The sequence below is a fragment of the Bubalus bubalis genome, chromosome 17 (genome assembly GCF_019923935.1).
Source record: "Bubalus bubalis isolate 160015118507 breed Murrah chromosome 17, NDDB_SH_1, whole genome shotgun sequence".
Classification (NCBI taxonomy): domain Eukaryota; kingdom Metazoa; phylum Chordata; class Mammalia; order Artiodactyla; family Bovidae; genus Bubalus; species Bubalus bubalis.
The window spans coordinates 11,530,713-11,554,176 of record NC_059173.1 but is presented as its reverse complement, the minus strand read 5'-3'; the positions used below and the strand labels follow the sequence as shown (position 1 = coordinate 11,554,176).

Below are 23,464 nucleotides of genomic sequence, written 5' to 3'. Positions count from 1 at the left end.
TTTATGAAAGACCCTCTGGCCGCCTTGGGGGACAGTATGCCTTACAGGGTGTGAAGGGTACCGACTGGGACCAGGACAGAGGCTGCTGCAGCCGGCTAGGCAAGCAATCACAGTGGCCTGGACCAGGGTGGTGGCGCTGGAAGTGGGGAGAAGTTCAAATCTGGCTGGGTTGAATCCCAGCTAATAGCTTACGTGTGTTATGTGGGGTGAATCACTTCACCTCTCTGTTTGGATTTGTGCAAGGCAATGATAATAGTGGTACCTGTTCTGTAGAATGTTATGTGGATGAAGCAGTAACATGTAAAACACTTAGCACAGTACCTGGCACATAGTAGGTCTTTTGTGAGTGTCTACCATCAGGATGGGGAGGAAGATGTTCAATTTCACAGATGAGAAAGTAGAGGCTTGGAAGGGTCGGGGCAGTGGCCCAACAGCACTGAGCACTCCAGGAGATAGAAGACTCTCTGCTCCTTCTCTTTCCTGCCCCCTCATTTCCCTCTCTCAGCTGCTGCTGCTATGCCAGGGGGTCCTGAACCCGAGTGTGTTGGAAGCCATGTGACCGGGAAGCCACACACACAGCTCATAAAGTGGGCACAGCCAGCTTGCAGCTGCCGGCAGACTCCGGAGGGAGGGGTTTTTGAAACCATTTTAAGGGTGGTAGCCTCTCCAAATGCCCCACAACCCTTTAGCCTCCTCCAGGCAGGGCTGGAGACCCCCTCCCTTCCCCTGCCACAGAGCTTAGGGAGACTGGGCCAGCTTCAAACGTGCAGAAACCACTAATGGGCCGCGGCTCAGTTGACAAGTCCCCTGGGAGAGTTTGGAGGGAAACAGAACACGGCGGGATTATTGATCACAGGATGGGAGGGGGAGTCGCCCGGGGTCCACAGACTGCAGTTCGAATCCCAGCCTGGCCGCCATTCCCAGGTGGACCTCCAGATCTTCCCAAGGAGCCTCAGTTTCCCCATCTGCCAAATGGGGCTAACTACAGTGCACAAAACCTCTCAGGCTCTTTCAAGGGCTGATCGGCACGCATCAGCTCTTAGCATAGTAGCTGGCGTTCAATAAAGCAGGATGGCTCTTGCTGTCGATGTCAGGGAGTTGGCCAGCCACTCAGATAATCAGTCGAGGCATCAGGGAGACGGCTGCTATTCCAGAAGGCCATATAACAGCTTGGGTCGGAACGTCAGCTGTGTCCCTTACTTGCTGTGTAAACCTCCATGCCTCAGTCTCCTCCCCTGGAACACAGGCCGGGAAGAGTAGGGCAGTGAAGGGGACAGCTGGAGTCCAGCAACCCGGGATGGGTTCCGATTGGATCATTTCCTTGCAGATGACCTCAGGGGTTCCTAACCCTCTCTGTACCTCTGTTTCCTCACCTCTAAAACAGGATGGTGAATTTCCTGGTGGTCCAGTGGTTAGGACTTGCGACTTTCATTAGCCCGGGTTCAATCCCTGATCAGGGAACTAAGATCCTGCAAGCCGTGGGGCGCAGCCAAAACAACATTTTTTTGTAAATAAATAAATTTAACTGGGATGGTAATATCCCTACCTCATAGGGCCACTGTGAGGATTAAATGAGTTATGAGCCTGGCCACAAAAGTGTGTTCTCTGAGCATGGCTGTTACTATGGTGTGACTTCTGGGTTGGTGGAGGAGTCAGTGAACTATCTCATCAGGCCCAGCATCCACTGGGTGTTGAACTCATGCTTAACCCGCTGCCCCCCACCCCCCCGCTCCATCACAGACCTCAGGCGGGAGTGGGACTCCCCCCCCCACCTGACAGGATGTCCCATGACTGCCTCCCACAGGGCCCCTCTTCCCGTCAGGGTCTGGGTGCCCCTAAACTGAGGTCACTTCCCTCCGGGAAGCCACCCCCAGAGGGAGGGGTTCATTGCTGGGCCTTGGGACTGGCCCAGCCCAGGGTAGAACCCTTTGGAGGCTAGAGAGGCAGACAGGAGGGCTCAGAACCTTCCCCTCAGCTCTCTACAGAGTCAGCTTTTTCTTAAAGCAAAAATCTGGGGGCTGAGACACCCACACACCCCACCTTCAGGCAGGGGGTTCAGATTGGGACCACATTCTCCAGGCAGAAACCTCTCACGATGGCGAAACAACTGAGCGCAAACTGAGGTAGTGAGTTCCCGTCGCTGGAGCCATCCTAAGCTGGACTATCCCTTGGCTGAGTTAAACCAGTCTTAGAACCAGTCTAACCTGGCTTTTCCTTTACTCCATGAATAAGGCATCATTCCCCAAGTCTCCCAAGATTTCACTTCTCTGGGATCTCAGTTGTGTTCTGTAAAACAGGAACAATTTTAGTTCTTCCCTGGAAGGAACCATATGGGGATAAAATGAGTTAGTGCAAGGAAGGTGTTGAACTCAGCCTCTGGCACACAGTGGGGCCTCAGTCAACATTAGCTTTATTGTTATGGCCGTAGCTGCTGGCTACCCCACAGCCTCCCCTCTCTGCTCCTCCCTGTCTCTTGGCTTGGCTCTCTGGTTCTCCCTGACTGTCCATGACTGCCTCTGTCTCTAGGCTTCAGGATCCTGTTCCTTTATGTCTCTTTGCCCCCGACTCTCCTTTATCTACCTTAGCACATCCCATTTTGATCTCGGCCCTCGGCGCATGTATGTCTCTCCCAGCCTCTCTCGCCCTCTCTCTTGCTTCCTCCGGTGTCTCCATCTCTCTTTGGTTGTCTCTGTCCCAGGCACGAACTGGTCACTGGCTGCAGTGACCGCAGCCGCCCCCACACCCCGTCTCCGGGGGCCCAGCTCCTACAATCCTCCAGCTGACATTTGGCCAAAGCCCCTTTCCTCTCAGTTCAGCTGGAACAAGATTGGAATTTTTCAACCAAACATTCCTGAGAAACGAAGGAGGGGGTGTGGGGGGGACGGGGAACAAAAGCAGACACAGAAACCAGCCCAGAAATAGTACATGCTTGACACAGGTTCCTCACCGCCGTGGGGACACAGACCCTGGTGACCGGCACAGCTGGGTGCCCAGGAGGCTGGAGAAGGGGGAGTGGACCCAGCAGAGCTGCTGGGTGTTAGAAAGATCAGCAGTGCATCCAGCCCACTAGTCTGAGGCCCTTCCCATCTCCCAGGCTGAAGAACCTCCAGCCTCTCATCTTAGACCCATTGTTCTGGCCTAAAATCTAGGCCAAGGCCACTGGGGAGGAGAAAGAGTGTTTCCGCGGTTGCTCCCTTGCACATCTCAAGATCGTGGCCCAGGCAGGTCCCCAGGGAACCAGCTGGTGCCCCCTGCCCCTCGGCCTGGTCCAAGGCCAGTGGGAGCTGGGGAGGTAGATGGACGGGCAGGCAGCACTGGGCGCTGCGGGGTGTGGGGCCGGGCAGGATGAACGGCAGCTGCCCTAATTACTCCAGCTCGCCAGGTTCCGATCTCGTTTGAAAAGGACTCCAGGGACGCAGCCTTTAATAACTACCAGTAAACAGGCAGGAAAATCGATACCTGGTAAATAGAGCCCTGGAGAGAGGGATGCCTGGGCTGGCTGGTCCTGACCTGGCTGGGAGAAGCTCCTGGAGTCCTCTGTTGCAGAGCTGGCCAACGCTGACCTTTGGAACCCTGTCCCCCGCCTTTCCCGGGACCCCGTGTGCACTTTGGCTCCTGCCCTCCATGTCTGCACTCCCTCTCCATCAAGACCAGCCCCTCCCCTTTCCCACTCCCTCTGAGCCCTGACCTGTGCCAAGTAGGTTGCTTGTTTCAGTTGCAGATGCATTCTTTGACATGCCTTGTGCCTAGTGCTGGGAACAAAAATATAGATGTGACCAAATCCTTGTCCTCCTGAAAGTCATCAACCAGTGAGAGAGATTAAGAACAAAAACAAATAGCTTATTGACGGTGCAAGAATAGACACACAATAAAAAGCAGCATGTGCTAGCTGTAAGAGCAGAATGGAAAAGCACTTCCTGGAGCAGGTGGGCGTGTAGAGGGTTTTGTTGGGTGAATAGGAGTTTACCAAGTGACTGAGGGGTGGGAAAGGGCGAATGTGGTAATGTAAACAATAATAACGGCATCTTAGCTAACATTCATGAAGTACTTACTGTAGCCAAGCTCTCTGCCAAGCACCTATGGTATGCATTATCTTATTTTGTCCCACAGTAATTCCTTGGGGGGGGGGGGTAGGTATTAATACCCCCATTTGACAGACGAGGACACTGAGGCTAAATGTGGAGCCAGAATTTGCACATGGCTTGTGAGACTTCTGAGTTGTTTCTCTCAACCACTTCACTCTGCATCTTCTGCCCCTGATCTTGCCCTACCCAGCTCAAGACCTGGCACACACAGGTGCTTAAATATGGCAGGTTTCCACCCATTCCTTTCCCTTCCCACCCAGGGGTTACACCTTCCAAGTAACACAGTGCCTTAACCCTTACCAAGGAGGCCCATCAGACCTGAAGATCATCTGTCATGAACCCTCATTTTATAGATGGGGAAACTGAGGCTCTGAGAGGGGAAGACCAGGCCTCAGGAACAGAGCCAGAGCAGGATCCCAGATTTTCCCTCTAACTAATCCCCTCACAGGCCTGCCTATTGTCAAGGAAAAAAAAAATCAATTTTCGAACACTCAATTAAAATGAGAAAGCAGATAGGAGAAAGAGGCTGCCCTGGAGGCCCAGGGGGGAAATTGTCATGTAATTGACTGGATGTTATAGGAGCCCGGGGACCCCATGCCCACCACACCCCTCTCATTTGCCTCGACTTCCCCAGCTCTCTGGGCACTTGGCAAGGGCCAGGGGTCATCCATAGCCCTTGGGATGCAAACAGAGGAGAGAGCAGAGAAGCCTTTTCAGCCCTGGGTAGGGACCCACTGAAGGTCGGGTATAGTCTGTACCAGAAGAGAGAAGCCTGAGAAAGGCAAGGGCAGGAAGGGGTCCTCAGGATGGACCATGATGGGCCCTCATCCATCTGGCTGCAGATTCCAGGGCCAGGCACCCTGGCGTTGTGCCAGTTAACAGTAGAAACACCCTAAGGTAGGGAGGACCCACTGCATGCCAGCACTGCGCTAGGCAGGGAGTAAAGCAGGCAGGATCCCTGATCTCGGGGGTGAGACAGACAGTAAAGCAAGTCTGTAGATCAATGTATCGTGCAGGTAGCACTGAGTGCCAGGAAGAGAAACTGAGAAAGGGAAAAGGATGGCAGTGGGCGGGCAATGGAAGGGTGGTCTTTCCAAAGAGGTGATGTTCGAACAGAGACCTGAAAGAAAGGAGGGAGGAAACTGTAAGAATGTGTGGAAGTGGTGAGGTCATATTCCAGGTGGAGGGGACAGTATGTGCAAAGGCCCTGAGGTTGGACATTGCTTCGGGTCATTAAGGAGCAGCAAGGGGACCAGGTAGTGAGTGAGGGGGCATTTTGTAGACCCGTGGGACCTTGTAGGAGCTTTATAGACCATGCAGTGCTTTGTAAATCATGGCCAGGACTTTGACTTTGACTCCAAGTAAGCAGGGAACCATGGGAGAGTTTTGAGCCAAAGGAGAATGTGATCTGACTTGAATGAGATGCCTCTGGCTGCACTGTAGGGAACAGACCCTACAGAAAGCAAGGACAGAGGTGGAGAACAGTCATGAGTCTACTGCCATGGTCCAGACAGGAGGGACATAGTGACTTAGACCAGACAGATTTGGTGTGCTGGGGAGAGGGGCAAGTGGTCAGGTGTGGGATGTATTTGAAGACAGAGATGACAGGATTTTACTAATAGGGTGGACATGGGGTGTGACATGAGAAGTCCGGGGTAGGTCCAAGAACTGGGGGTTTGGGGCTTGAGCAGCTGGAAAGATGGAGTTGCTTAACTGCAATGAGGAAGATTTCAGGAGGAACAGGTTTGGGGTTAGGGTTAGGAAGGAAGATCACAGCTGCGCTATGGCAGAGCTGAGTTTGAGAAACCTGTTGAACCTGTATGGGAAGCTGCTGAGGGAGCTGCTGGATACACAAGCCTGGTTTTCAGGAGAGAGGATATTGGAATCATCAGCGTACAGAAAGTATTTGTCTTCAAGGATTCTTTTAAGACCCTCATAAGGAAGGTCTGCTTTGTGCCCATTTTAGAGATGAGAAAACTGAGGTTCAGAGTGATTGCATCACCTGACCACAGACACAGAGCTGGAAAGTTAGGCAGTTGGGATTTGAAGTGAGGTCTGTCTGCCTCCCAGCCCTGGTGCCCTTCTCAGACCCTGTGCTCCGTGGCTATTCTCACTGAATCCTCCCAACAGCCTGGTTTGAGAGGGGAGGGGTGGCTTATGGATTAGTATCACCTTTATTTTCGAGATGGGGCCACCAAGACGTAGTGAGACTGAAGGGACTTGCCTACAATTGAGGAGCAGTCAAGGGTGCAGCCTTCCTGACGGTGTGTCACGTGAACCATGCAAAAGAATCTCTCCACACTGGCCCCAAGGCACAGGGCGGGCTGAAGGCACTGAGAAGTCCTGCAGCCTGGACGTCAGTCATCTCTGCTTAACCCAGTGTCCATGGAGCCTTGCTCTCAGGAAGCATCCAGAACTGGGAAACATGGAGCAAAAGTTGGGAGCCAAACTTCAGGGCCTCCGTTTTTTATAGTGGGTGCATGAATACCCACCTGGCTGAGGTTATCATGTGGTTATGTTCATTTTGAATGACCTCCCAGCACAGAGCTCAGGGCAGACAGGTAGTGTGTTTGTTAAAAGAAGGAACAAATAAACAGATGTATGGAAAAGAGGATGAATAAGTGGATGAAGGAATGGATCAATGCAAGGATAGCAAAAGGCATGACTGAATAAAATAAGCGGATCCCGAATGAATCAATGTCTGAACTAAATGAATTCATTCATATATTCAGCAACGATCTAGTGAGCACCTACTGTGAGCAGGCACTGGGGATACGGCAGTGAATAAAGCAAAGTCCTTGCCTTGTGGCAATGACATTCTAGTGGAAAGAGAGACAGAAAACAAGATAAATGTGTAAAATATAAAGTATACCAGATGGAGAAAACCTGAGCAGGGAAGGAGAGGGGAAAGAAGGTATGTGGAGGAGAAAGATGGTATGTAGAGGTGGTGCACATTTTACATAGAATGGTGGTAAATGAAGGAATGACTGAAATCATGGATGACTAGACGGGGGAGAATAAATGCAGGTATGAAATGGCGGCAGGCATGGGTGACTGGGCTAATGAAAGAGTTATTGAACGAATGAACGGAGGAATACATGAATGTGTGAACCAAGACATGAAGAAAGGAATGAACGAATGTATAAGTGAACTTGTGCTTGAAGTAATCAACGAATGGATGAACGAACGACTGAATGAGTGGACGGATGAAGGAAAGAAGGGCCATTGGAGTCTGCAGGTGGTGGCCTCTGTTGATCCCTGCCCTCACCCCAGGCGCTGACTCTGCTTCCCAGCCCCTCCTGGTCTAAACAGATTCCACACCGGCTTCGCCCTTCTTCCCCGCCCCCTCTCCCACCCCCCAGCCTGTGATGGCCACTGTTTCAGTGCCTGTGTCGACCCTTGAGAGGTGGGGCCGCTTGCCTCCCCTACTCCCCTTGCTGATTGGCATCCCCGTGCTGTCTGGACACCCCACTTCCTTGCCTTCCGCCCCAACCCATATTGCGCTGACCTTCAAGCTCGCTCCTGCGCATATACTGACCCCCCGGGGTCGTCTCCCGCCCCTCTGGCCTGCCCTGACCACCCCCCACCCCGACCTCGACCCCGCCTCCGCCCAGCCGCGGAGGTTCACCGTCCTCGGGTCCTGACTCCCGTTCCCCTTGTGAACACAGGCACCATGCGGCCAGTGCGGCGCAACTTCTACGACCCGTCGTCGGCGCCGGGCAAGGGCATCGTGTGGGAATGGGAGAACGACGGCGGCGCGTGGACGGCCTACGACATGGACATCTGCATCACCATCCAGAACGCCTACGAGAAGCAGCACCCGTGGCTCGACCTCTCGTCGCTCGGCTTCTGCTACCTCATCTACTTCAACAGCATGTCGCAGATGAACCGCCAGACGCGCCGGCGCCGCCGCCTGCGCCGCCGCCTGGACCTCGCCTACCCGCTCACCGTCGGCTCCATCCCCAAGTCGCAATCGTGGCCCGTGGGCGCCAGCTCGGGCCAGCCCTGCTCGTGCCAGCAGTGCCTGCTGGTCAACAGCACGCGCGCCGCTTCCAACGCCATCCTGGCCTCGCAGCGCCGCAAGGCGCCCCCCGCGCCCCCGCCGCCCCAGCCGCCGCCCGGAGGACCAGCGGGCACGCTCGCCGTGCGCCCCAGCGCCACCTTCGCCGGCGCCGCGCTCTGGGCCGCGCCCGCCGCCGGCCCCGCCGAGCCCGCGCAGCCCCCCGGCGCGCCCCCGCGGAGCCCGAGCGCCCCCGGCGGCGCGCCCACCCCGGGGCAGAACAACCTCAACCGGCCCGGGCCCCAGCGCGCTACCAGCGTGAGCGCACGCGCCTCCATCCCGCCGGGGTAAGCCGGGCCCTGGGCGCAGGGGTGGCGGCCCACCGGGGCTAGGAACAAAGAATTACAGTAATTACAAAAATCATAAGAACTACCTAGCGTCTATTAAGTATTCACTTTGTGCCAAGAGTTAACTAAGCACCTTAACGCTCATTTATCTCCAGGAATGAGGACCTTATGAGGGAGGGAGCGTCATCAGCCCCAATTTACAGATAACGAACATGCCTCAATTTACAGATAACGAACAATCTGCAGCATGGGGAGGGTTAGTAACACATCCCAGATCGTGTAGTTCACAAGTGATGTAGCCATAGCCCCAGCTACACTGGTGTGTGTGTGCGCGCGTGCTCAGTCGCTCATTCGTGTCCGACTCTGCGACCGCATGGACTGCAGCCCGTCAAGCTCCTCTGTCCATGGGATTTTCCAGACAAGAATGCTGGAGTGGGTTGCCATTTCTTCTTCCAGGGGATCTTCCTGTCCCAGAGATCAAACCTGCATTTCTTGCACTGGCAGGTGGCTTCTTTACCACTGAGCCACCTGGGAAGCCATAATGGTGTATAGTCCATGTCTGCTATTTACTAAATTCTTTTTCTGCACCATCTCATTTATTACACACCCCCTCCATTTCATCATGTCTCTATTACAGATGGAGAGGCAGAGGCTGGGAGAGGTATGATACTTTCTGAGGGCCACCCAGGTGGAGGGCAGGGATTGAAGTTCAGACCTGTAGGATTTTGGAGTCTGCACTGTGTTGTCTTTGAAGTTCTAGAGGGTTTCCATACCCTGCCCCAGGCCATACCTATCTCATGTGGAAGCTCAAGCAAGCCAATATTGTCCAAATATTTGTGGCCCTAAAGGCCACACCTGAAATATCACCATTACATGGGACTAATACTATGGTTTTCAAGCTGAGCTTTAGGGACCCCTGGGACAACACGGCATAGTGGCAGGAGAGGGGGCTGGCCAAGAAGCCAGCCTCTGCTTTCATTTTAACCAGATCAGCCCTTTCTGGACTCTCTTTTGCGAACTGGTTTTCATAGGATTTCACTGAGGAAGGGAACCTGGATCATACCAGCTTTGGAAATGCCCGGGTTAAGACACCCATGCCCCAGGATATGGACCCAGTGAGTCTGTCAGCTTCCCACCCAGGAGTCCAGATTCACTTGATCTCAGCAGAGGACCGGATCCTGAAAGAGTTGGAATGGGAGGCCAGAGCAGAGACCTTGACCTTGAGATAGACCAGAAGGGAAAAGGGCAGGTGGGGTGTGGGCTGTGGTGCCCAAAACCAGGAACAAGCACCAAAAGGCAACTCTGCTCGCATCCCTCTGGCATGACCTAGGAGAGTGGTCATGCACGGGTCAGATGTGGAGACAACCTCTGAGGTCACCATATCCAGGTCTTCCTTTCACCAAGAAACTGAGGCCTGGGGAAGGGAAGGGGCCCTGAATTAGGCTGCCCTTCAAAATCTTTCTGGGCTTCCCTGGTGGCTCAGACGGTGAAGAGTCTGCCTGCAATGAGGAAGAGCCAGTTTCGATCCCTGGGTCGGGAAGATCCTCTGGAGAGGGGAATGGTTATCCACTCCAGTATTCTTGCCTGGAGAATCCCATGGACAGTGGAGCCTGGCAGGCTACAATCAATGGGGTCGCAAAGAGTCAGACACAACTGAACGATTAACACTTTCTTTCACTTTCTGAATCTCTCTGGCTTCTGAACTTTTGAGAATCTGGCTGCTTGGGTTCCGATCCCCTCTTGGCAGCCACTTCTGAGCTATGAGATCTGGGGCAAGTCCCTCTCCTTCACTGAGCCTCAGTTTTATCATCTGTCAAGTGGGAGCTGTGTGCCTGATCATACATAGCACTTATATTGAGATAGTCCTTCAGTGGCAGCCAGGACTACTAATGTTATCCGGAGGAGGGTGGTATGGGGGGCCGGGTAGGTGATTTTCTACCGGAAGGACTACAGCAGCTGCCACCTGCCCACCTAGCCCTCCCTTCCTCTCCCCTTCCCCTCCAGATCATTCCTCTCCAGCATCCCAGTGCCCACAGGGAGGAGACCAGAGGAGGTTTGGGAGAGCATTTTGGGGAAACACTGCAGAAGGGACTCACCCATCTGGGAATCACAGACGGGTATTCATGTGGCTCCTTGCAGATCACAGCCTGGCTTTGGCCGGGCTGGAGGGCCCTAGGATGACAAGAGTAGAAAACAAGTTGGAGTAGATGTGGGAGGGGACAGAAGCAGAAAAGTCCCAGGTGCCTTTGCAGCAAGAATTCGAGAATCTTCTCTCCAGGGCTGTATCACTGAAACCCACTAGTGAATTATGAAGTCAGAAGGTTGTAACCAAAATTTTCTGAGAACGGGATGGGAGGGAACTGAATAGAATCAAAGAAAGAGAACAGAAGAGAAAACATTGGCATGTGTCATACTTAGTAAGAATTGCTCCAGGAACCTTTTGCATGATTTCTACATGCGTTTCATGGGTCGCCAGGTGAAATGAATTTCTCAGTCACTGATGAAATTTTTGAAAACAGCTCTTTCAGGGCAAGCTGGGGGTTGCTCAGTTTTTATTGCTCGGTATCAATTCTCTAAATATGTACTGTGCGTGCATGTTCACAGAGCCTGACAAGACAAATGGGGTCCAAACTGCTGAACATACAGCCTGCAAATGAGTAAATGAACACAGATGCTGGAGAGAGAGGGAAGCACTAGGGAGGTGATGGGACAGGGTGGTGTGGTTGGGAGGGATGGAGTAGTCAGGACTGACCCTGTTGAGGAGGTGCATAGCCAAGGAACATCAGCTAAAAATACCCCTGGCTCAGGGGCTTCCCTAGCAGTCCGGTGGTTTGGACTGTGCCTTCCAATGCAGGGGACGCAGGTTTGATCCCTGGCAGGGGAACTAGGGTGCTGCATGTCTCAGGTTGTGACAAAAAAAAATTTTTTTTAAATAGCCCTGGTTCAGAGTAGAGGGGTGGGCCCAGGACACATGGAGTCTGCTGCTGAGGGAGGGGATGGGAGGAAGGCGGCATGGAGATGGCAGACCCTAGTTCCTGCAGAGTGAAGCTTCCCATTTCCCAGGCAACTGAGGCTCAGTGCAGCCCATGAGGGGAAAGGGATGGTGTCTCTGAGGAATAAGGCCCCCCACCTTCGCCCTGGTCTCCAGAACACCCAGAGCCCCTCATGGCCCTTCCCACAGTCTCTCTGCTTCTGTGTTTAAGTCCATCAGTGTGCCTGGGCTGCCATAGCAAAGTGCCACAGACTGGGGAGGCCCAAACAACAGAAATGTATTGTCTCAGTTCTGGAGGCTAGAAGCCAGAGATCAAGGTGTTGGCAGGGTGGGTTTCTTGTGAGGCCTTGGCTTACAGACAGGCACCTTCCCCCTGTCTTCACATCATCTACCCTCTGTATCCCTGTGTCCAAATTTCCTCTTTATGAGAACACCAGGCTTATTGATTAGAGCCCACTCCAATGACCTCATTCATAACTTGATCACCTCTGCAAAGACCCTGTCTCCAAGTGTCTGGGAGTTTGGAGAGGGGTTAGGACTCCATCGGGGACTTCCCTGGTGGCTCAGTGGTAAAGAATCTGCCTGCCAATGCAGGAGACACAGGTTCGATCCCTGGGTTGGGAAGATCCCCTGGAAGAGGAAATGGCAACCCACTCCAGTATTCTTGCCTGGCAGATCTCAGGGACTGGGGAGCCTGGGGGGTTACAGTCCGCGGGGTCACAAGAGTCGGATATGACTTAGCAACTAAATAACAAGAACAACAGGACTCTGATGCATGAGTTTCGGGTCCAGACACAACTGAAGACACAGCAGTGTCTGGGTCTCTCCTATTACAGCTTTCTGAGTCTCAGCCTCTCTTTCAGTCTCTCTCTGTCTCTCTGTGACTGTGTCTCCCTGTCTCTGTCTGTCTCTTGCTCCTTCTCTCCTGCCTTTTTCTTTCCTTCTCAGCAGCTCTCTCCTTCTCTGTTCCCTTTTCTCCACCCTTCTTCTCTCCTGCAGAGAGAGGTGCATAGCTTCTCCTCCCTGGCCTCAGTTTCCCCATCTGTCAAATGGAGCTAAAATCATCCCAGTCCACGTCTGCTGGCTCATCAGAACTGATGGGTGTGCAAATGTATTTAAAATCACTACACATGATCAGTGCACAAAGGAGGGGTGAACTCAGACATTATTCTTTGTCATCCTTCTTACCTCCCATCCTCAGCTCAGGACAGAGGTCCAGAGAGCGGCACTGACTTGTCCCCAGGTCACACAGCCAGCAGGACTACAGTGTCCCCCTGGCTGGGGTTTTTTTCCACTCCCCCCTGTGATGAGGCGGGAAGCCAGCTGGCAGCTGATGCCTGGGGGACGGAGACACAGGGGTGGGGAAGATCCGCCCTGTCTCCTGAGAGGGCAGCGTCCAGCACTTTGGAACACAGCTGTGGGGCAGACTAAGAGTTTCCAGCCCACGTGGTGGAGGGGAGAGGGAGGGGGAACAGCTGCAGGCCTGTTTCCATTTACTGAGCGCTCACAACATCCCAGGCTCTGTCTCACGGCTTTTACATGCATCGCCTCTCTTGCTGTGCACAGAAATGGTGGTAGGTCCTATTATCCCCACTTCTCAGATGAGGTAACTGAGGCTCTGAAAGCCTGGCACTTGCTCAAGGTCACGCAATTAGGACTCTGATTCAACAATCCCAGTCGGTCATGGTATTGGGGTGGCCCCTGGCTGCCCGCTCCAAGTTTCGAGCCAGGATCCGAGAGACCTGGTCCTGATGCCACAAGGTGTTTGGAGGTCCAAAGAGTCGGGGGACCCGCAGCAGCTGAGCTTGGGGCCAACTTCCCTGTCTCCTCTCACTGTGTGACCCCAGTGGACCCCATTGCCCTCTCTGGTCCTCAGTTTTTGCACCCTGTGCAGTAGGGCTGGCAACAAAGGCCAACAAGGGGGCAGATATCAAGCTGCCTGCATTTCAGATCCATCCCTAGCAGTGGGAAAGGGATTTAGCCCCACCCCCTCAAGCACATCCTTATCAGACCAGTACGATGTTGTCATTGAGATGCTGTTTGAGTTTTCAAACCTCTGGTTCTTAGCCTGAGAACTTCTTCCTGTTTACTGGCCACCTGTGATTCCTTCTTTTACCAATCACTTGTTTATTTCTTTTGTTTCTCCTTCTCTAGGGCTCTCTCCTGCTTTTTTTAAAATTGATTTGCAGGTGCTCCTTCTGCATTTTAAGGGTCTGAGCTCTTTATTATCTTTCCCCAGCTTGCTATTTCTTTGTACCTTCTTCTTTATTTATTCATTTTTGGCTGCATCGGGTTGGGTCTTGGCTGTAGCATGGGGGCTCTTTCCTTGTAGCTCACAGGCTTCTCTCTAGTCGCAGTGCGTGGGCTCCAGAGCAAGAGGGCTTGGGCTCAGTAGTGGCACCATTGCAGGCTTGGTTGTCCCATGGCATGTGGGATCTTAGTTCCCCAGCCAGGGATCGAACCCACATCCCCTGCATTGAAAGGCGATTTCTTAACCACTGGACCAACCAGGGAAGTCCCTCTTTTTACCTTCTCTATAGCTTATGCTTGTCTGTCTTTTTAACTAGTTAATCCTTTTATTAATATATTGAGCAGCTTCTGTGTGCCAAGGACTCTTTGGGGGCCCTGGAGATCCAGCCATGAACAAAACAGACAATCCCTGCCCTCCCGAAGCTCATATTTCTAGAGAGAGACAAACAAGAAACAAAATAAATAAATTCTAGTATGTGATAGAGAGTAGTAGTGACTACCGAGGAAAAATAAAGAAAGGAAGGGGTATAGGGAGTAGTGGGAGGGACATAAATGGAAATGAAGAGGTCAGAAAAGGCCTCACTGAGAATATAACGTTTGAGCAAGGATTGAAGGAGGTTAAGAAGCAAGCTATGCAGAGAACTGGGGTGAGGGAGAGCACTATAGACAGAGGGAACAGCTTGTGCAAAGGCCCTGAGGCAGGAGCAGGCCTGGTTTGTGCGAGGAGACCAGTGTGGCTCCAGAGGTGACAGGGGGGTGTGCAGTGGGAGAGGAGGTCAGAGATGAAATGGGGCCAGTCCCGTAGGGCCCTGAAGGCTGTGTTGAGGACTTTGGCTTTTCCTCTGCGGGAAATGGGAGCCAGCTGGTGTTGTGAGCTGGAGACAGGCTGGGATGACTTTGCTGTCGCAAGCTCACTCCAGACATGCAGGATAGGTGGGGGGTGGGGGGGGTGGGCTTTGATGTGGCTGGTGTGTTTGGGTGTTTTCCTTCTTCTTTTCATTTCTTGCAGTGATTTTACGTTTAGGTTTGAAAGCATTCACATTTTGTTTCTCCGGCTCTTCACTAGGTATTATATTTTAATGCTTCAAAAAACAACAGTCCCAAAGGCACAACATGAAAAGTCTCTCCTGCACTGTGTCCCCGTGGGGCCTCTGGGCTGCCCACTCTCCCCCTTTTCCTGGCCTTGCTGGAGGACAGTGGCTGTAACCCTGCTTTTTCCCTCATGGCTGCTGGGCTCCCCCTGTGCCTCACCGTGAGGTCAAACCAAACACCCCCATCCCCCCACCCTCCCACCCCGCCCCCCCAGACCTGAAGCACTTCCTGCCCTGCTCCCTGGGAGGCCAAACCACACTCCTGTCAGTACGTGGCTGCCCCAGGCCGTGGGAACCGCCAGCCCTCCCCTCCCCTCCCTTCCCCTGCCTGGGCTCCCCACACCGCCCCCCCAACCACCAGAGCAAGCAAGCAAAGCGGGCTAGAGACCAGGAGGGTGGGGGAAGGTGACCTAGAGCCCCCAGGCCTCTAGATAAGCCTGGGCCCTAACTGACTACCACCCCTCAGAATATCACTCCAAGGGATTTTGGTACTGTTGAATCCTTAGGAGTAGACAGGGTCAGGGACGAGGGGATCCATTTGACAGAGGGGGAAACTGAGGCCCGTAGAAGGTCAGCGGCTTGTTCAGGCAGCCCGAGGGGTGCTCGTGCGAGGAAAGGGGAAGTGAACCAGGCCACAGCAGCTGTTGATGGTCTGTGGCTTTGGCTGGCCCCATGGGGCACCTCCCTGGAGCTTGCTGTGATGTTCTCAGCCCTCTGGCTCTGTGGGGCGTGGGGGTGGGGACTTGGTTGACCCCGGACTGTGGGGGACAAGAGTTCAGGTACAGAAGGAGTGGGCACTGAAGCGGGGGCAGGTCACAGGAGCAGGTCCAGGGAGGTAGGTGCCATGTGTTGTTTAACTTCCTTCTCCCCACGATGTGGCCTTCCCACTTCTGCCCCGTCCTCACCCACCTGGACCCAAATAGCTGAGGCCTGAACCTCCAGGGGCTTCCCAAGGGGTCATGGGGTAAGTGCCAGGTGTCCAGGGAGGCCCACTGGGGGACCTGAAACCACCATCAGAGACTGTGACGTGCCTGGAGCCTGCCGGGGACATGGAGGGGAGGGAGAGGACAGGGAGGCCAGCCTAGATAGGTGGATGGAAACTATAGGGAGTGTCAATGTGGTTTCTTGTGTCCCTGGGGTCTTGGACCCCCTCATTGCCTGGGAAAGAAAGGAGCAACCAGATCAGGCAAATGTACCCACTCATGCAGCCCCCAGTGAGCTCTCCCAGGCCTGAGCCAGCTCCAGGGCCCAGGTCAAAGGCTTTGCCCCACTTCTAGGCCCAGAGGGCTCAGAAGGCTGGCTCACCTACAGATAGCCCCACGTATCAGCCTGATGGGCTCAGCTCTGGCCTCTGACTCAGAAACTCCAGGGCCGCTAACCAGCTGGGTGACCTTCATGAAGTCACTTCCCCTCTCTGGGCCTCAGTTCCGTCATCTGCAGGATAAATGACAAGCAGATTTCAGTTCATGTGCCCTCTCTGCTTGAATGGGAATGACCTTCTGGAGTCCTTTAGCTTAGTGGAAAGGAGTGCTGGGATGGATTGGTGATGTCTGCCACACGTGCAGTACTAGTATTAATGCACATGTCATGCGTTTGCCATCCCTGCTCCAACCTTGTCTCTGGGAGCACATTTGGTATGAGAACTACTGTTTCTAAGGACACCAGGCCCCCCTCTGAAGATACCGCAGAAGAAGCAGATCGATTCCATAGTTGGTTCAACTCCTCCACTCAATACTTACAGAGAACCCATTTGTGCCCAGTTTCATCTTCAATCCTGGGGTCACAGAGCTGGCTTAGACAAGTTTCCAGAAGCTTGCAATCTGGTGGAAGAGATGGGGTGAAATTCCACAGCTAGAAAGGAACTCAGGAAACATCTGTGTCCTCCAAGAAAAGATAAACGCAATCCCCTGGGCATTAAAATTGCTTAGGGACTTCCCTGGTGGTCCAGTGGTTAAGACTCTGGGCTTCCAATGCAAGAGGCAGGAGGTTCAATCTCTGGTTGGGAAAATAAGATCCATCATGCAACATGGCATGGCAAAAAAAAAAGTGGCTGTGTATTCACTGGGGGTAGATTAGAAAACCCTCCTGAAGATGGTGACCTTGAAACCTGTCTTCAAAGAGAAGAGGTGAATTGAGAATAGACCGTATGGACAGGCAGTGAGTGCAGTGTGGCAAAGGGAGCCAGACAGGAAAGGGCAGGGAACGGTGTGAGGAACAGTTATCTAGGAAGCCCTCCCCACGGTATCTCATCCTGCGTTTGAACGCGGCCCCCCAGCCAGAGCAGGCACGAGGCATCTCTCTTTGCTTGTCTTTTGACAAAAGAAGGAGAGAGGAGCCAAATGCCCTTTTCCAGACTCATCCTGGGGAGATTTTTTTCTCAAATACAGCCTCCTGCCTTAGTCTCTGAACCAGGGTAAGAGAACTCGGTTTTGTGTGTGTGGAGAAGAGCACAGACTAGAATCTGACATTCTGGGCTCACATTTGAGCTCTACCACTTCCTGGCCAGTGACTTCACCTCTCTGTGCCTCAGTTTCCCCCTCTATAGAATGGGACGATCAGATGACGGAGGGAGGGTATACAGCCGAGTCTGAGACATAGCAAGCTCTTGAAATTATTGCCCCCCGCCCCTGCCCAGCCCATCTGTGTGAGGCGCATTCCCTGAGAGAGTTTCCAGGAAAAGTCAGGGTTCCTCAAAGCCTGGCCATGGAATCTCTGCCTTGAGAAGGATGCGAAGCATTTCTGGAAATTTCTTAGAGAAAGCTTACTCGGGCTGTTCCCACGGATGCCCACAAAGCATGCTCACTTCATAGCATTTTTTTAAAAAAATTGTTTGGCCACACTACACAGATTGTGGGGTCTTAGTTCCCTGACCAGGGATCAAATCCACACTCCCTGCCTTGGAAGGGCAGAGTCTTAACCACTGGACCACCAGGGAAGTCCAGTGTGCTCATTTTAGAATGAACATTGGCAGAGAGTCTCTGAGGGGACCACAGGCTACAGAGAGGCTTCTCTGGGCATCTGCTTCAAGGCTCACTTCCAATGTGTGCAAAAAAAAAATTCACGGGGAGATTGTGCCTGAGCATCACCTCGGAACATCCCTGCAAAATCCGGTCTTCCTTCCTTCTTTCATGCAACAAGTCTTTCTTGAAAATCCACTGCATGCCATGTACTAGCGGTGACAGTGGGTGGTGAGGAAGGTCTTCCTGCCCAAGGCAGCGCTGCAGCAGCCTCTGTGGGAAAAGCCTTCAGGCGGAGGGTGCAGCAAGTGCACAAGCCTCAAAAGGGCTCAGCGGTTCATTTTATTATTATTATTTTAATCGATGAGACACTGTTATTTTACATATATATAGAATAACGTCTCATCTATTATATATATATATATAACAATGTCTCATCTATTATATATATGTGTGTGTGTGTATATATATATATATACATTGAATATATACAATGAATATATATATTCATTCGGGACCTTAGTTCCTCAACCAGGGATCGAACCCATGCCCCCTGCATGGACTCCTAACCACTGGACCACCAGGGAAGTTGCAGGGCTCAGCATTTTAGAGCAACAGCAGAAGCATGTAGAGTAGAGAGATGGAGAGGGTAAGAGATGAGGTTACAGTACCAGGGAGGGTCTGGTCATATGGAAGACTTTTATAAAGTCTTTTATAGACTTTTATATCAGACTGTGATATTTTATGCATATATAATATTAGTTATGTATAATTACATTATGATAATATAATTAATATTATATCAGTTATATATTATATTATAAAATTAAGTAAGGTAAGAGCAAAAGCAGAGGCCTCTCTAAAGTGGCAAGGAAGGTCTCTGGTAGAGTAACATTTGAGCAGAAACCTGTGTTGAGTGCGGGAGCAGAACATAAGGATAATTGGGCATTCTGGAAGAGCAGTCAGCAAGTGCAAAGGCCCTGGGGTGAGGATGTGCCTGACCTGTTTGCAGAACCTCAGGGAAACCAGGAGGCTGGGGTGCAGTGGATTGAGGGGGGAGCACAGGAAAAACAGAGTTCAAGGGATCAGTACTGGCTGTGTTGCATATGGTAATGTGTGCGTGCTAAGTCGCTCAGTCACGTCCCACTCGACGTGACCCTATGGATCATAGCCTGCCAGGTTCCTCTGTCCATGGGGATTCTCCAGGCAAGAATACTGGACTGGGTTGCCGTGCCCTCCTCCAGGGGATCTTCCTGACCCAGGGATCAAAAACACATCTTCTGTCTCCTGCATTGGCAGGGGGGTTCTTTACCACTAGTGCCACCCTGGAAGCCCATACAGTAAAGAGGCTGGAATTTACTCTAAGCAAGGTAAGAGTCAGGAGGGACTGAGGGTAGAGGAGGAACAGAATCTGAAGCAGACACGGGCAAGGCATCGGACCCATCCCTGCCCTGGGGCAGCCAGGCCTGGCTTCTGGTCAGAACAGGTTTCAGGCCTGCAGGGCTCCTCTGACCCTTTGCCATGCGGGGGCGTTGGCGGGGGGCGGGGGGGGGGGGGGAAGAGGGGGGTGAAGAGGGCGGAGCCAAGGGCGAAAGCCCGCCCCTCCTTCCCGGAGGCCTGCGGGCAGCGGTCTCCTGTCCAGGGCAGGAGGATGTTCTCACTGACTGAAGGGGAGGAAACAGTGCATCCCACATCAAAAGGGGGCCTGGGTGGTTCCCACGCTCCGGCATCGTGGGAACCTTGCTACCCTGGGTTCTCGCAGGGGCCTGCAGATTGAGAGAGCTGGGGGCCACCTGGGGACTGTCCCCCAGCTTGCCGATGGGTAAATACAAAACAGCTCCACCATCACACCTTACTCACAGCCCTCCTCCTAGGAGCAAGACTGATTTTTGTAACCCAGAGCACTGTGGTTTTTAAAGGGTGCCAGAGATTGGAGGACTGCTAAGATCTAAAATAGTCCCTTTCTGGGGTCCCCTCACCCCCCTTTCTAACTCCCTGGCCAAAGGCTCAGCATGACCAGTGTCATGAGCCAGACCAGACTTTGTGCTTCATATAGACCTGAGGTAGCCAACTGTCATTGCTGGTTGGTAGAGGCTTCCTGGAAATCTGTGCTGATGATTCTACTTGGCTCTAGAGAGTGCTGTGATGGATTAGTGATGTCTGCCACAGGTGGGAGACAAGAAGTGGTGGTCCTCATGCTAAATATTTTTCTTTCCACCCATTTTACAGATAGCCCTGGAGAGAAGGAAGGATTGTTTGCTCATGAGATAGGAGGGAAGGAAGGAAGGAACGAATGGGATGGGGAAGCCCTGGATATGTAGAGGACCTTAACAGTCTGTCTATATTGGAAGTGTTTTAAGGAATTCCCTGGCTGTCCAGTGCTTAGAACTCCACACTTCTACTTCAAGGGACATAGGTTCAATCCCTGGTCAAGGAACTAAGATCTGCATGCCAATAATATTAACAACAATAATACAATGGAAGTGTTTCAAAGGACAGCAGAAAGAGGAGAAGCCAGATGTGCCTCCATGCTATCTTAAAAGAGGACTGGGGGACTTCCCTGTTGGTCCAGTGGTTAAGGCTCTGTGGTCCCACTGTGCAGGGGGTGTGGGTTCAATCCCTGGTCAGGGAACTAAGATTCCACATGCTGTGCAGTGTGGCCAAGAACAACAAAAAAAGAGGATGGGGGAGGGGGATGAGATTAGGGTGGTGGTCTCCCTTCAGGAATGTCCTGGAGGAGTATGACAGACCCCAGGAAGGGGGGGATGGACCCCCCATCCCTTGGGTCCTGGAAGGCTGCAAGGAGGAGAAACTCAAGACATCCCCACTCTCACCCCTGCAACCGACTATGAGCTTTGCATGTTTTATCCCATTGAACCTTTGCAAGACTCTATTCCCATTACACACGGGGAAACTGAGGCACAGCATCTTTCCCCTGTCACACCTCAGCTGCCCAAGCCTGGGGGCCCCATGGTACCTCTCCTCTGTTCCACTTCCCTCAGGAGCTGTGTTCAGTGACTCCAGGTCACCAGAGTGTTTGGAGACCCCGATGTCTGCTCCAGACGCTGCCACCCCCTTCAGGGGTGGGGTCTGGGAGAGGTATCCCAGCTGACTGGGTGTAAGCCTGTGACGCTGGGCAGGCACGAAATGATGGCTGTGTGCTGTGCGTGTGTGTGTTACTGTGTGTGTAAAGTGGGAGTCTCCCAGCCAAGTGTCTGCCTGTCAGTGTGGGGGAGTGTAGGTCAGAGTGTGTGGACCAGTCTGTCCCACCCGGCTTCTCCTGTCCAGTTGAATGTCTTTGTGGTGTCTGCATGTGGGTATTTTTCTGGGCGCTGTGTTCCCTGGAGTGTGTGAGTACATATTTCTGTGGTGTTCTCTGTGTAGAAGTGTGTGTCTATGTCTAGACCTGTGTGTGTTCATGGAGTGTGTTCCCTGAGGTGTGTCTGTGTGTATGTGTGCATGGTGTGTATTCCCTGGTGTGTGTCTGTGTGCAAGAGTGTGTGGCACGTTCCCCAAGTATTTGTGTATCTGTGTCTGTATCTCTATAGGAAGGGGGCCTCCTGGGTTGTGGGAACACTTGTGCGTGCGTGTAACTGTCATGTGATCCCTGGAGTGTGTGTGTACATGGAGGGGTGGCATGTTTGCAGGGGTGTGTGCCAGTCTGTGCAGTGTTTTCCATGTGTGCATGAAGCTGTGTTCTATTGCACTTGGCATGTTCCCTATACATGTGCATGCATATATAGCCCACGTTCCTAGGGGGTGTGTGTGTGTGTGTGTGTGTGTGTGTGTTTCTGGACCCACTGAAGCAGCATGCAAACCTGCCAAGTATACCACTGGCTTAAAGACACCTTCCCCTCAGCTCGCTGGTGCTGACTGCGCCCGCAGGGGCAGGTGTCCAGACAGCACTGACCGGGCTCAGACCTGAGCAGGCATGCCAAGGGGGCTGCAGCAGCGCCTTCCCTGCTGTCACTGCCCCCACCCTTTAGGCTGCCCCTGGCTTTTTTTTTTTTTTTTTTTTTTTTGGCTGTGTCAGGTCTTACTTGTGGCATGGGGAATCTTCCTTCTACTTCCCTGACCAAGGATCAAAGCCAGGACTCCTGAATTGAGAGCATGGAATCTTAACCACTGGACCACCAGGGAAGTCCCTGGTCCGTGGCTTTCATTACACGCCTTCTCCTTATCAAAACTTCCCCATCCGATTTCATGCCCATCCACAGAAAGATACCAGTTCACCCACAAAGCTAAACCCTGAAGTCTGGACTCAGATGGGTGTATTGCACAGATCACAGCAGGCCTCCTCCTTCAACCCTCCTGACAGGTATTATCATTCCCATTTTACAGATAAGGAGACTGAGGAGCACAGAGGTTAAGTGACTCTCCCAAGCTTATCACTGCAATGCCTTAGTGGTTTCTTCTCCAAGATGGTGAGAAGTTATACCATGACTTAGTGGGCTGAGGTGCAAAAGAGGTGAAATGAACCAGGATTACACAGTGATGGTGATACGATGGTGCCTGTTGTTGTTCAGTCGCTCAGTCATGTCTGACTCTTTGCGACCCCATGCCAGGCTTCCCTGACCTTCACCATCTCCCAAAGCTTGCTCAAGCTCATGTCCTTGGAGTTGGTGATGCCATCCAACCATCTCATCCTCTGTTGTCCCCTTATCCTCCTGCCTTCAATCTTTCCTAGCGTCAGGGTCTTTTCTAATGAGTCGACTCTTCGCATCAGGTAGCCAAAGTATTGGAGCTTCAGCATCAGTCCTTCCAATGAATATTCAGGATTGTTTTCCTTTAGGATTGCCTGGTTTGACCTCTTTTCAGTTCAGGCAAGAATACTCGAGTGGGTTGTCATGCCCCGCTCCAGGGGATCTTCCCAACCCAGAGATTGAACCCCTTTCTCTTATGTCTCCTGCATTGGCAGGCAGGTTCTTTACCACTCGTGCCACCTGGGAAGCCCAATGATGGTAGTGATGATGGTTAAAACTGTGAGTCTGTAGTAGGTACTAGGAAATGTGCTCAGCCTTTTACGTGTAGAATTTCACTGACTCTTCACAGCATATGTAAGGGAGGTGCCATAAAAAAAAAAAAGTGAAGATGTTAGTTGCTTAGTTGTGTCCGACTCTTTGTGACCCCATAGACTGTAGCCCACCAGGCTCTTCTGCCCATGGAATCCTCAAGGCAAGAATTCTGGAGTGGGTAGCCATTCCTTTCTCCAAGGGATCTTCTTGAAAGGGAGGTGCCATATTATCCCCATTTAACTGATGAGGAAACACATTTACGAGAGATGTGGTGATGTGCTGTTGTGTTGAAGTGAAGTCGCTCAGTCGTGTCCAACTCTTTGTGACCTCATGGATTGTAGCCTACCAGGCTTCTCCGTCCATGGGATTTTCTAGGCAAGAGTACTGGAGTGGGTTGCCATTTCCTTCTCCATCCAAGCTGCTTAATGGTTGAGCTGAAATATGAAAGCAGCTCTGAATGATTCCAAAAGCCAGATCTCTTCAGAAGGAAGAGCAAAGAGGGGAGGCAAGCTACATTTTCCTGAGACCTTGTCATGTGAAGAGGGGATAATGCCTTAGTCACCAGAACTGACATCAATAAATACTCTAGAGGGGGAAAACGTTCGTCATCCAGTGTCTTTGGAAAACCTGAATTAGCCACAGCTAACCTGTTTCCTTATGCAGGACTTATCAGAGCCTTTAATACATTCACATACATTGTGAATGTCCTGGTGGGAGACAGTGAAGT

At 52.4% G+C, this 23,464-nt stretch overlaps 1 protein-coding gene across 1 annotated transcript in view; it reads left to right on the top strand.

Moving 5' to 3' along the window:
• The window catches only part of DTX1 (deltex E3 ubiquitin ligase 1), a 39,024-nt gene that overhangs the window by 11,220 nt on the left and 4,340 nt on the right, over positions 1-23,464 (top strand). The window contains exon 3 of the mRNA XM_025267571.3: positions 7,754-8,432. Within this exon, the coding sequence (XP_025123356.3) occupies positions 7,754-8,432 (679 nt within the window). The remainder of the gene's footprint in view (positions 1-7,753; positions 8,433-23,464) is intronic.